This window comes from Hypanus sabinus, chromosome 12, assembly GCF_030144855.1.
Source record: "Hypanus sabinus isolate sHypSab1 chromosome 12, sHypSab1.hap1, whole genome shotgun sequence".
Taxonomy (NCBI): Eukaryota; Metazoa; Chordata; class Chondrichthyes; order Myliobatiformes; family Dasyatidae; genus Hypanus; species Hypanus sabinus.
Window position 1 is genome coordinate 76549234 of NC_082717.1, and position 14924 is coordinate 76564157.

Sequence of the window (14924 nt, forward strand, 5' to 3'; positions counted from 1 at the left end):
CCCAGTTTTGCATCCTATCAATATCCTGCTGTAACCTCTATCAGCCCTCCACACTATCCACAACACCCCCAACCTTTGTGTCATCAGCAAATTTACTAACCCATCCCTCCACTTTCTCATCCAGGTCATTTATAAAAATCAACAAGAGTAGGGGTCTCAGAACAGACCCCTGAGGCACTCCACTGGTCACTGGCCTCCATGCAGAATATGACCCGTCTAGAACTGCTCTTTGCCTTCGGTGGGCAAGCCAGTTCTGGATCCACAAAGCAATATCCCTGTGGATCCCATGCCTCCTTAATTTCTCAATAAGCCTTGCATGGGGTATCTTATCAAATGCCTTGATGAAATCCATATACGCTACATCTACGGCTCTACCCTCATCAATGTGTTTAGTCACATCCTCAAAAAATTCAATCAGGCTCGTAAGGCACGACCTGCCTTTGACAAAGCCATGCTGATGATTCCTAATCATATTATGCCTCTCCAAATGTTCATAAATCTGCCTCTCAGGATCTTCTCCATCAACTTACCAACCACTGAAGTAAGACTCACTGGTCTATAATTTCCTGGGCTATCTCTACTCCCTTTCTTAAATAAGTGAACAACATCTGCAACCCTCCAATCCTCTGGAACCTTTCCTGTCCTCATTGATGATGCAAAGATCATTGCTAGAGGTTCAGCAATCTCTTCCGTTGCTTCCCACGGTAGCCTGGGGTACATCCTGTCCAATCCCGGTGACTTACCCAACTTGATGCTTTCCAAAAGCTCCAGCACATTTCTTAATAACTACATGCTCAAACTTTTCAGTCCACTGCAAGTCATCCCTACAATCGCCAAGATCCTTTTCCGTAGTGAATACTGAAGCAAAGTATTCATTACCTCTGCTATTTCCTCTGGTTCCATACACACCTTTCCACTGTCACACTTGATTGGTCCTATTCTCTTACGTCTTATCCTCTTGCTCTTTACATACTTGTAGAATGCCTTGGGGTTTTCTTTAATCCTGTCTGCCAAGGCCTTCTCATGGCCCCTTCTGGCTCTCCTAATATCATTCTTAAGCTCCTTCCTGCTAGCCTTATATTCTCCTAGATCTCTATCATTACCTAGGCTTTTGAACCTTTTGAAAGCTTTTCTTCTTGACTAGATTTACAACAGCCTGTGTACACCACGGTTCCTGTACCCTACTATCCTTTTCGTTTCATTGGAATGTACCTATGCAGAACCGCACACAAATATCCCTGAACATTTGCCACATTTCTTCTGTATGTTCCCCTGAGAACATCTGTTTCCAATTTATGTTTCCAAGTTTCTGCCTGATAGCCTCATATTTCCCCTTACCCCAATTAAACATTTCCCTAACTTGTGTGTTCCTGTCCCTCTCCGATGCTATGGTAAGGGAGATGGAATTGTGATCATTATCTCTAAAATTCTCTCCCACTGAGAGACCTGACACCTGACCAGGTTAATTTCCCAATACCAGATCAAGTACATCCTCTCCTCTTGTAGGCTTATCCACATATTGTGTCAAGAAACCTTTCTGAGCACACCTAACAAACTCCACCCCATCTAAACCCGTCATTCTAGAGAGATGCCTATCAATATTTGTGAAATTAAAATCTTCCCCCACAACAACCCTGTTGTTATTATTACACCTTTGCAGAATCTGTCTCCCTCTCTGCTCCTCAATGTCTCTGTTACTATTGGGTGGTCTGTAAAAAACCAAAAAAAAACAACAACAAAAAAAACTCAGTAGAGTTATTGACCCCTTCCTGTTCCTAACTTCCACCCACAGAGACTCCGTAGACAGTCCCTCCATGACTTCCTCCTTTTCTGCAGCTGTGACAGTATCCCTGATCAACAGTGCCACGCCCCCCCACCTCTTTTGCCTACCTCCCTGTCCTTTCTGAAATATCTAAAGCCTTACACTTGAAGTAGCCATTCCTGCCCCTGCACCGTCCAAGTTTCTGTAATGGCCACAACATAATAGCTCCAAGTACTGATCCACGCTCTAAGTTCATCCGCTTTTTTCATAGTACTCCTTGTATTAAAATACACATCTCAAACCATTGGTCTGAATGCGTCCCTTCTCTATCACCTGCCGATCATCCCTTTCGCACGGTCTCGAAGCTTTTCCTGGAAAAGATATTATCGAGCAAAATTAAGCTGCTTAAAATGCACTCGATAATGCTGGTATAGTTTATTGCTAAACACAGAATGTGCTGTGCAGTCATAGCAAAAGAAAAGGGTTTTGACTCAAATGCATTCCCCAAAGATGACGGTGAAAATGTGTAAATCTACTGTTCACTATTCAAGGAATTACTGTACTCCGGTCAAGCAGTTTTGTCATGCTGGGCAGAAAATTGAACTCAAAATCTAGATGCAACATTGGAACTCCGTTGGGGGAGAAAACATTTGGGCCAACCCAAAACAATTCCTGTCATTGTCACAGACTTGTAAATTATGGAAATGGGCTGAACAGCCCACCAAGTCTGTGTTGATCTTTCTCTCCCATCTACATTAATCCTATTTGACTGATCCCATTAGCCTATATCCTTCAATGCCTTGCCCACTAAAGTGTCTGCTTAAATGACTACTTATACCTGATTCCGCCACTTCCACTTGCAGCACTTCCACACCCTCTTTAAAAAGACATTTGCTCCTCAGATCCTCTTAAAAGCTTCTTCATTTCGCCTTATTCCTATGCCCTCTTGTCTTGGATACCCCTAAAACGTGGAAGTTCTTTTGTCAGACCACCTTTCATAATCTTACATACTTCCATCAGGTCTCTGCTTAGGCTCCTTTGATCAGCCTATCCATTCTTTCCCTTTACCTAAAATACTCCAATCCAGTGACGTCTCAGATTCTCCATTCTCCTCTCTCCACTTCTCCTTCTTTGCCCAACATGCTGTGTACCTCCAGTGTCGTCATAACTGTGGAAGCCTGATTGCCAGTGTTTAAACCCATGGCATCCACTTGAGCTGAATGCTCAGACAAATGATAACGGGTCATTCTCTTGCCATAGAAGGTGACCAGTTTTTCTTTAATGTCAATAGATTGGTGTTAGAAGGGGTGTTTTCTTGATTGGACGTTTGCTGGGCCCAATATTGTTTGTCATATTCTGGTTAATTGGGCCTTCAGTTAATCAGGACAGCTGCTTATTTGAGACAACGAACCAAAACTAATTGAGAAAATAACCAGGATTTCCTTTATTTGGGACCCTGCATCGCTTAATTAGGATGGAGACATTTGCTGAACAGCTTCTAACTAGTGTTGGTCATGTGTGATTGTGTGGCATTTAGACACAGCACTGCTTAGAGCAAGCAGTTTTTAAATAGTGTTGGTTCATGTGTGTGTTGAAATAGCAGTGATGGGGCCCACATTTGGCCCGTATCCCTTTACTCCATTTGCCCATGTTAGGCCCATGCACCTCTACTCCACATGAAGTCCATATCCCTCTACTTCATTTGCCCACATTAGGCCTGTATACAAGGCATAGAGGGCATACAAGGAAGCCAAAGCGAGTGAGAAGATAGAGGATTGTTAAGCTTTTCAAAACTTGCAGAAGGGAACTAAGGAAGGAAAAGATGAATTATGAAAGGAAACTGGTGACTAATATCAAAGAAGCTACTAAAAGCTTTTTTAAGAGTAGAAGGGAGTCATGGGGCATGAAAGTGATGCTTCAGAAGTGCTGCCTTTGAGTAGGCTGCCCTTGTGTTAAACCAGGGGATTGAAGGTTTGGATTTTAACAAGCAGACAGGTTGCAATCTCAGTTCAATTGTGAGAGTTGGTCTAGAATTTACATTGAAGCTAAACAGCAAATGGATGGGGTCCATCATGCAACCTCAATGACTTTAACCTGTCTTTTTATTTAATGTTCAGTTTGAATAGAGTACGTTATGAAAATCAGTCCAGTTCCATTAAGATTCTGCAATTGCTCAGTCACCAAAGAAGAAATTGAACAAGTTACTGTGGCCAATTCCACAGATTGGATTGCAAATTATTTGCCACGAAGGTCTGAAGATTCTGTTTGTGCGTGTTATTGCAATGCACAGTGCAAGTGGCAAATCTGGTTAAATTGATCTGATGTGCAAAATAATTTACAGGGCTTTGAATGTTTTTGTAGCACACAACACTCCTTGTTCAAATTCTCTGCTATTTTATAACTGCCTCCCAAATATAATATTCATTAATTTTTAAATTTAAAACAGATGCTAAAAATAATTTGCAATTCATTTTAAAAGAAAAGGAGATGTTAACTTGCTTTAAATTAGCCATATAGTAAGGGTTTAGAGTTGGGGGAAAGTGGCAATTAGGAACTAACTTTTGGAACTAACAAACTGAAACTTTGACTCTTTATTTGTAGCTACTGCCTTATCTGATTAATATTTCTAATTTTTTCCTTCTGGTTTTATTTTGGATCTCCGGCATTTGCCAGATTTTGCGTTTGGACTTGCTCAGATGGCCTTGTTGCTGACCCATTCTATTGCCCGACCTATTCCTGCCATATTGTTAACCTGATGTTGAAGCTTTGCGCTTCTTCATTAACTGTAGATTTCAATATACTCCAGCATGCCATTGCCCAGACTCAGATTTGAGGCTAATTACTGCAGAGCCTCTAGCCAAACTTGTGTGAAGTCCTGTTTCAGCACTATTGTACTTGCTGAGCTCCTGTGTTTCCTGGTAAAGTAGAATCTCAGTTTTGAAATTCACATCCTTGTTTATAGGGTTCTTCAAAATTTACCTCCCCCTAACTCCACAACCGTATACGGTTTCTTATACAGTTAAATTCTGGCCTTTGGATCATATCTGAATTTGATTGCTCCACAGCAGGGACAGTTCTTGCAGTTTCCGTGGTTCTAAGCTTTAGACTACTCTCACCAAACCATCTGCTTCTCTCCTTTCACCTCTTAGGGAGTTAGAGTGACACACTATGGAGATAGGCTCATCAATTATCCTTTTACTCTAATCCTGGGGTACCAAACATTTTTATGCCATTGACCACTACCATTAACCAAAGGGTCCTTGGACCCCAGGTTGGGAACCCCTTCCTCTAATTCTATGTTAATCCCATTTTATTCTCCACCAATTCCCATCAACATTCCCCTGAGTATACCGCTCACATAAAGTACAAACTTGGGGCAATTTGCAGTGGCCAATAAATCTTCCAATCCACATGTGTGAGGGTAATAGAGGACCAGGGAGGGATTACCAGGAGAACATGCAAACTCCACACAAACAGCACTGAAGTTTAGGGCAGACTCCTGAGTACTGGAACTCTGGGCAGTGTTTCCACTGGCTGCAGCACTTGCTACAAAAGGACCCCCACCAAGGCACTTTGCTAAACCTACATCTTTGATCAAGCTCTTGGTTATCTGCCCTTTTTTAAATGATTTGGTCAGATGTTGCTTGATAGTACTGCTGCAAAAGGCTGTGAGATGAAATGAAATGAGTAATATGTGTGGTGTTGAGTTTGTTATGATGGGAAGGTGCAGTCTTTGCTGCAGAATCAGCTGCTGACTATTTGTGTGCTTCACACACACAAAATGCTGGAGGAACTCAGCAGGCCAGGCAGCATCTGTGGAAAAGAATATAGTTGACGTTTCAGGCCGAGATCCTTCATCAATCCGGATGAACAGTCTCGGTGTGAAACATTGACTGTTCACTCTTTTCCACAGATGCTGCCTGGCCTGTTGAGTTCCTCCAGCACTTTGTGTGTGTTGCTCTGAATTTTCATCTGCAAATTCCCCCGTATTTGTATGTTTAAGTTGATTAGTGGAATAGAGCATTTCTGTGGTGTGAAATCTTTGTTGCATCTCTGAATATTAGGGCTATTTTTTAATTTGGTGTTCCTGTATCGTACACACTGGGTGACTTTGCCAAAGCCTGTTTGCCAAGATCATTGGGCTAAAACTGCAGTGAAAATTCTGGATAGCAGAGCCAACCAATTGGCTTCAAGCAACTGTTCCAAGCGTTTGATGTTCAATCAACTCAAAAATGAAGATTAGCTGTCTTTGTCAAACTTAAATTGAAATACCAAAACATATAGTGCATTGTTTTGCAGTAGAGACCAACATAGTTTACCCCAGGATTGTGCTGGGGGCATCTTGCAAGGTTTGCCATGCTTTTGGTGCCAACATAATCATGCCCACATCTCACTAACAGTGTACATTGTTCGAATGTGGGATGAAACTGGTGTACCAGGTGGAAACATACACGGTCACAGGAGAACATACAAACTCCTGACAGACAGCGGTGGGAATCGAACTCCAATCAGTGATCGCTGGTGCTGTAAAGCGAATGTGCTACCGTGCCGCCCTCAAGGAGAGTTCTCGTAGTACGTGCCTAAGTTTAGGCCTCATTCTCAGACCTTCTTAAAGAAAATATCTTATTTTCAATAAGATGAGTGAATTATAAAACTGCCTCTGTTTTGTTAATGGCACCTGCACTGCAGCTGAGATGTTGGAACTGCAATTCTTGCATGTGTTGCTGGTTCAGATGGTTATTAAAGATATCCAGATTCTCATTAGAGACAGCTAGGATTGCAGGTTATCCTAAGAAATGCTAGGAGTCCTCCGCCCCCCCCCCCAATGTAAGCAGTAGGAAGGTGAAGATCCTAGCATTAACATGGGAAGCCCTGAAGAAAACTAATCATCTATTTCTCTTTGATTTATAGCAACTACATAGTTACCTGACTGATACGTTGGGAATTCCAGTTTGGGGTTCCTACATCATCTTTGCTGTGGCTACTCTCGTGGTTGGTCTCATCCTCGGCCTGGTAAGCTGGTGTCCCCAACTTGATATTCTGAATCTGAACTGAGCCATGCTTATTCTAAGATACTTGGTAACCCTTTGTAAATTTATCTGTTGGTTTTCCCAGAGAAAATTCACTTTGCATTCCAGACTGTTACAAGTGCTAGTAATATATTTTGATTTTCCTGCGCGCACACTCTTAACATGCCAACACCAATGCAATTGCAATTTTTACTGTACGTGGCTAGACCCCTTCCTGAAACTTCACCATCTCTGCCTCGGCCTCTTCATTTAAGGCGATCCCTTAAAAGCCGTCACTTTGAACAAATGTTTGAGCACCTGTCTTTATGATTCCTGCTCGTGAGACTTGGCATCATGTCCTATTTGATTGCTTCTGTGAAGTGTATTGGGTTCTGTTATGAGGTAAAATGCTGACTGACTATCCAGAAACTCTGATAGTTGGCATCTGGGCTTGTAGACTCATGGAGACATACAGCACAGAGAAAAGGGACTTTGGCCCACCTCACCCATGTGGACTGTGAAGTCTACTCATGCTGATCCCACTTTCTCACACTGAGTACACATCCCTCTACTCCTTTCCTATCCAAGTACCCACCAGTACAGCTTTTAATTGTAATTGTATCTGCCTCCACCACCTCCTCTGGCAGCTGGTTCTAGATTTCGCAACTCTCCCTATGGAAAAACGTGCTCCTCGTCTTCTTTAAGTTCCACCCCTCTCACCTTAAACCTATACCCTCCTAGTTCTGGGCTCCTCTGTTCTGGGGGAAAAGATTGTAATTGGCTGTGCTGTCTTCCAACTCACTGGGGCCTTTATTCTCACACCAGCCTTCCAACTCATTTGAGACCTGACTCCCATGTTTCTTTAAGCTTATCAGAGTTACTGGAAAAATACCTTGTAATGTTCAAAAATAAGTGAATATATGAAAATAATTTGAAAAACCAACTAGTCCAGTACCATCCCAATTATCCTCACTTAATGGAGTTTTTCTGATGATTTAAAAACTGCTGCTGTCTGATAATCTTATGGCCTAACAAGTTTAACAAGTATTGGTCAACACTTCTGTGATATGTGCTTGTTGTAAGCTTTCTTTTTATTACTATTTCAGTCCCTTTGATCTTTTTAACTTTTACACTTCTATCCCAGCGCATTGCAAGTAACGGCAGTACCTCTTTAAGCGGCTCAAAGAAGAAAGATTAAAAACCCTGTTTGAGATTACAAGTGTGAAGGCATAGCTGCAAGGAAAATAGTGAACTTTTGAGGACAAGATGTTATGTATAGAGCTAAAGAGTAATAGAGCACAGACAAGGATGGGTGAAGGAGGGGTGTGGAGGAGTGTGAGATTTGTTACTCAATTCTCCAACAAGTGTCCATTTCAACAAATTTGTACCTGGGCAAGTTCCAGTCCCATGCAATCTTACCTCCAGTGCTTGACCAGATGTAATATAATCTGTAAACTCTGCATTTCCAAAGGCCACTTCCAATGACCAGAGTTCAGTGCCTACTGTCTTTCTCACCTTCAGAGCTTCTGACTAAGATCAAATTTATTTTGGTGCCTGTGTTGTATACCTTGTGACTATGCAGTATCACTTATTAATTGTAGTAATTACAACAATGTAACATTTTATAATTGTGAAATTTAAATTTATTGTATTCTCTAGGTCCCTTGTGATTTTATTTAAAGCTGTGCCCTTTTGCGATTCTAAGTAAATTATGAGTGCAGATTCAGATTGTAATTTTAATAATTTTTATTTTGATATTTCAAAACAATATAGAAGTTAGATAAGTAATATGACTATCAAACACCTCATACACACCAATCCTCCATATATCAAATTATCTTTCTTTGCACATTTTTTTCCATCTCCATCTGCCTCTAGGTTCTACCACTCCCATACTCTCTGGGGATAATTTCTGGGCTTTGGGTCAAAACTGGAGCGTCTGGGGAAATCCTTTGTAGTTGCTGGGAGAACGTGCATACTCCACACAGTCAGCAGTGAACCCGGGCTGCTGGAGGTGTGAGGTAGCAGCTCAACTAGTTGTGCCAGCCATTCTGTTGATCTTCACTTGTCCTTGCACAACTGTTGGTGTAATGTTGGAATGTCAACTCATTAACCATTTCCTGAGAAGTCGGTGATCAATTATGTCATTTTTCTTTAGATTTTGGTCTTAATTGCTGATTGTTTATGCCCACCGAAGCATCAACGTAAGCACGAAACAACAGGTAAGAGCATCTTGATTTGGGTACTCTTTCACACTGCTGTGTTGGACACTTAGCAGTAAGCTTGCACCCTGTTGCTGTGCACACCCCTTTTTGCTTTTATGAGTGTTGATCAGAATGCAGATTCATCAGTTGGTTCCTTTAGCACGTGGGCTGCTGTTTTTGTGGGGAAGACGAATGGGTGCAAGGAACAAGACGACCCCACTGCAGGGCCTGCGACAATTTTTGGCCCTGTTTTCAGAATCACAGCCAGCCGTATTGAGGAGCTGCCTAGATGCTGGAGAATTAGTTTCTACCATCAGGCAGTGGCCAGGGAAGTGGGGAGCAACAAAGAAACTGCTGGAGGAACTCAGGAAGGTTAAGCAGCAACTTTGGGAGGACCACTCCCCCTCTCTCTCTTCCAGTCCACACCCACCCCCCCTCCCCATGCAGTTCTGATGCAACGGGCCTGAGATACTGCTGCAAGTTTTTTATTGCACCTGCATGTGTGCATTTGACATGATACCTGACCATACTGCTCTAATGGTGACCCTACAAGCCACTCCAAAGGAATACATAAAAACTGATTTTGTTTTTTTTTCCCCGCAGAAAATGATCTGTTCATCTTACATCATTGTGAGGAAAACGTCAAGCTCGCAAAGACACTGACGTATTTCCTGCCCACCCATCCTCAAAAGCCACTGTCTTCCATGACATTGACTTTATCGTGAATGACTCAAGTTCACATACATCAAGTCAAGTCAAGTTGCTTTTATTGTCATTTCAACCATAACTGCTGGTACAGTACACAGTAAAAACGAAACAATGTTCCTCCAGGACTACGGTGCTACATGAAACAACACAAAACTACATTAGACTTCAGACCTACATGGGACTACATAAAGTGCACAAAACAGTGCAAGACAGTACAATAATTAATAAACAAGACAATAGGCACAGTAAAGGGCAAATTACAATATAATAATAAATGATGTAAATGTAACCAATGTCTTACATGTGAGGAAGATAGCAAAGGGAGGCTGGAGCAGGAATGATCAGGGCTTTGTTCCAGCTCTTTGAGTTTATGGTTAGTGGGTAGAGAGGCTCTTTGAGTCCCAAGCCGGTACTTGATGCTCAGACTGCTCCCTGGAGGGCTGCAGGAGCTGAGACTAGGGCTGATTCCTGGTGTCCAAGTCTGGGGGGCCAGTGATTGATTGGAGGCTGAAAGGCAGGAAGGGTTGATGAGTATGGGTCAACTAGTGAGATTGTGGGATGTGTGATGGGGTTGTTCATAGCTGAGTCCAGTCATCTTTCATCTGACGTTCACTTGTTGTCATGAAATGTTGGAACCATGGTCCAACCTCTCCCCAGCTGTGGTGAGATGTCAGCCTAAATCGGACTGCCCTGGTAAATGGATGATAAAAGAACTAATCAACTTGCTTTTTGGTTGTGTAGTTATGATTGTTGCAGGTAACCGCACATTTCTTCCTGATCAGTAGGTACTCACTTAGATTCTTCTTCAGTGTTCTCGTACCTCCAGAAACTAACTGCATACCGGCCTTTGGCCAAAGAGTCAACGTGATAATGTTGTAACTAATGGTGCAGTACGTTATTGGAAGTGTGTCAGTATCTGTGAGTCCGCACCTTACCAAGCTTCCAGTTTTCACATGATCACTTGTCAATGAGAGTCAAACTTAACAAGTTTGCTTCACTTGCTGTATACTGTAGATGTCAAGATGGAAAAGAAGGAGCAGGCCATTATTTGACCACATGCTGGGCACACGGTGCTTTGTGGAAGAGTGCACCCATGGGGGCCTGGAGAGAAGGGGTGATGAGGGAGCAATGAAATGATGTGGAACTTTCTCTGTCTGATTAAAGCTGGGCTGTGTGCTGTATGTTTTCTCAGTATTGGTAAAGCTTTCAGAGTAATTTCTTGGTGCAAAGGCGATGCGGTATGGGTAAGGAGATGGTTTAATATGTTCTTAAAACATGGGACGCCAGGTATTTAGGAACTGTTTGTTGGCTACGTTGCGAAATGGTGAACAGAATTTAACATGTGGCCACTAGTCTGTTACATAGTTCAGTGATTGTGTCTGAGAATACTGCATGTCTGATATCTTTATTGACAGAGGTTATTGAAGGAGAAAATGAAGAAAACGAAGCTGATGAGGAGGATTCTGATGAAGCAGAGAAGAAAGGTCAAGATGTTCCAGAATGGGAAGCAAATGGGTCGGAAGCAGAGGCAGAAGGGGATGGCTTGAGTGACAAGGTCAGTGGAGAAGATTCCCCTTTTGAGGATGATCTTGAAAATAGTGAACACGAGGAGGAGTTGGAAGCAACATCTTCCAACTACGAAGAGGACAGCGTGGTCAGGAAGAGAAAACCAAAGGAAGACTCCTAAATCTACAATTAATAAATCACCAGAAATTGGACCAAAGTTGCGCTTTTGGGGACTTTAACCAATTTTTTAAAAACTTTAAATTGGCTTGTTTGGATTCAGGTTTTGTTTTTCATTTCTGAATTTATTGGCTATGACAATCTTGAACAAATATAATATGCAGGGTATACCTGTGTGGTATTTTTAAAGCTTCCTTTTAACGGCTTAATGAATATTCCATGCCGATGAGATCAGCAGCTGTTCAATAAGTATGCTTTAGCTGCTGTCCACACGTGCAAATAGAGGTTATCTTCAAAGCAAATAATATGTTAGTCAACAGTATATAGAACTGTTGCCTCAACCAGTGATGCCCTGGACTTCCTCTACATCCTCTTACAACACACGTTTTAATAGGAATTCTATCTTTAGGTAGAAGTTGGAAGGTTTAAGCGTCAACATATGTTACTTTGAGTGCAGTCAGTGTGCAGTTTTTGGCACATTACACTTGGAAATGTGATTTCAATTAAATGGTAAAATTAAATTAAAAAAAAAGTAGGATTTGTATTAATGGAAGTAGATTAGTTGGAGCTTTTGGTTCTTTTTGTTGCACTTTTAACTTGACAAGGGTGAGTTATGAGACACTCAAGCATGTGTTGGAACTTTGAGCAGTGGATGGCTTGGTGACTTTCAGAAATGTTATAAATTGAAGAACACTTGTACATTTCACACTGCATTATTTGCAAAGGCACTGCTAGCTGTCAGTAATGTACAGGTCCTCCCTTCAATGATTCAGTGGTGGGGGGGGGTTAAAGTTTTCTGTCAAAATGGAAAGAGAAGCATTTGTGGCCCTCAAGTGGGAATGTATCTGATTGTGGGTGGCTTTTAATTCTTGTTCCTGATTAATCTGTTTTGTGAGTTCAGACTGCTGCAGAAATGGAGCCAACCCCAATCACCAGCCTTTTGAAGTCTGTCCCTTTTAGGTGCACACAGTAATTAGTCTGAATCATATTGTTTTTTTTCTCTCTAAATTTAAAAACCATCGATTTGGGTGAACCTTGGTGTCTAGGTGCAATGCAGCTTACAATTGGGTTAGAAGCATCCCTATATTTTCTCCCATATGTGAAGGATTCAACTCTCATAAAGCACAGACGCTACTTTCCCTGATTTTTGTACCTTTTCAAAAAAAAATTAAAACTATGTGCTAGGCTACATGGGGTTTTCATCAATTGTTGATAAATTTAAAGGACCTTTTGGTGCATGTGGGTGGAATTATAACTTTCAAAGAACAGGGAGCCATTGATTTTTGGAAAATAAATGCAATTATATTCTGGAATGTATCATTTAAATTACTTCAAGCAATATATTGGCAGGTTTGCATGACCCATGTGTTTTTCTAATGACTTTAACAGAACTTGTACTTTTTGGTGGGTATCCTCCCTCATTATAAAATTGGGTTTGCATTGCAAAGATTTGTACTATTTTTGTAAAAAATATTTCTTTCTGGATTTGTATTATGAGGGTACAGAAGGCTGTATTTTAAAATTACCTTTTGTATTTTACAAGAATAGTGTCCACTATGTACCTGTTTTGTAAGATAAAGACAGAAGTACCTGCTATATTTTGTATTTATTGCTTTGCCCATAGTTTGGCTGACCTTGTTTACAAGTCACGTAGAGGCTTGTGGAAGATTTCATGTCTCTACACTGTGACCATGATGAATGCATCCGTAAAACAAAACAAAATGGCTATTCAATCGTCTTTATATTTTCAGAAGTTTTATTGTTGTGCTGTGCAGTGCTAACTGATGAATATAGTTGAAGCTCAAAGATGTAGATGCTTCTATAACTGTAAAGCCAGGCAAAATGGAAGTGTCATGGACCAAGTGATTAATGGTACCATCTTTACTCTTGAGCTTTACAATACGTTACCAGCAGTACCTGTTAGAAGGCAGAATGTATATAATCACTTTGGCACAGCACTTCCTGTTTATTATTTTTTGAAGGAGAGACATACTTTTTATAATACAGGTAATATTTCTAGTGACCTCTTTATTTCTGTTAAATGCAATAAAGTATGCCTTTGTACACTTCTGCTCGTCTTATTTCTGAATGATCTTGCCATTTGATGCTGAGTTCTGCATATTGCACCATTTAATGGATTTAGAATTCAAGGACTTGCACACAGGAAATGCAAATTGACAGACATAACAAATGTGTCAAGCAGGCTCTGGTATGTCATCTTACCCCCCCACCCCCCAGGATTCTCCGTGGGAATGTTATTCTTCTCTTGGGCTTCTAGCACAGACTACTCCAAAGATCTTTGCCCAAGTTTTGCACATTGAGCACACATTTCACCAGGATAGCTGTAATCTCTAAGCCTGATTGTTTTTGACCATTGATGGTTTTCTGATCGATGTTTCCATCAAAATGTTGTCCCAATTCCAGTGGTTGGGGGAAGTCTTCTCACAAAATGTATGTTTGGTGCTTTTCATCACTGACATCTCAGATCTTAGTCAGGGAGCTTTTATTCACATAAGAGCATGTTAGCTAGTCACTTGGACTATGCAGAGCGGGCCAACAATTGACCATGACCAAACTTCCCCATCGACCCTCACCAATTTTTATCGATGCAGTATGGAATATCCTATCTGGGTGCATAATAGCTTGTTATGGCAACTGCACAGAGTTGTGGACACAGCTCAGGACATCCTGGAATGCCCTTGGGGGTGGAGGGGGAAATGTTACAACTTTTCAAGCCCATACACTCATCGCAGTGTGTGTGTGTGTGAGAGAGAGAGATTTCATCTGTGATGTGCCATTCCAGAGGGTATCAATCAGACGGGCAGTGAGGTAGGAGGGAGAAAGCAAATCCATGGGTGTAGGAAAGGGTCTATCACTGGAGAAGGGGTCACTGGTGTGGTTGTGAAAATGGAAGAATAGGACAAATAGTTCATTGTAAGCAGGGTGCTGTGCAGTTGTTTTGGGGAGGTAATGGGAAAGGTATGGTGCGGAGTTATAAGCAAGAAGTAATGATGGAAAATTAAAGAAGGTACTCGTATATAGGAAGACATTTTGGATGGTCACTTTTGAGAAGATTGAGCAAACCTCAATCAGTTTGGTGCAGAGTGCCAACAGAACAGAAACAACTGCAGGACAATGGATACCTGGGAAACTCCTACAACAGCTTAAAGAGAAGTGAAGCCTGAAATCTAATGCTAAGCAGTTATCAGAATGCTGGATAAGACCAGCCTCAGCATTTCCACAGCCCTTGAATGTAGAGTGACATCAAAGTGTTGTGAAAAATGTAAATCCAAATGCCTTACACCCAATAGACTTTCCCAAAAAAATCTTTATTGATAATATATATAGACAGAATAAACACAGTACAAAATTCTTTACAATTCTTAGTGTTATTTGGTCCATTCATTAGGTTGTGTTAACATATTTATTTACATAGAACTGTTGTCACTTGTGCGCCCCCCCAATGGTTTAATTAACCCTTTTGCTGCTTTAGAGCTTGGGTTCCCAAACTTTTCTGTGCCAAGGACCTCTACCATTAACCAAGGGGTCAGTGGGGTG

The 14924-nt window shown here is 41.4% G+C and overlaps 1 protein-coding gene across 1 annotated transcript in view; it reads left to right on the forward strand.

Moving 5' to 3' along the window:
* tmx4 (thioredoxin-related transmembrane protein 4) overlaps positions 1-13432 on the forward strand; it is a 72027-nt gene extending 58595 nt beyond the window's left edge. The window contains exons 6-8 of the mRNA XM_059986246.1: positions 6674-6775; positions 8930-8993; positions 11099-13432. Of these exons, the coding sequence (XP_059842229.1) occupies positions 6674-6775; positions 8930-8993; positions 11099-11370 (438 nt within the window). The 3' untranslated portion in view covers positions 11371-13432. The remainder of the gene's footprint in view (positions 1-6673; positions 6776-8929; positions 8994-11098) is intronic.
* Positions 13433-14924: the final 1492 nt, after the last annotated feature.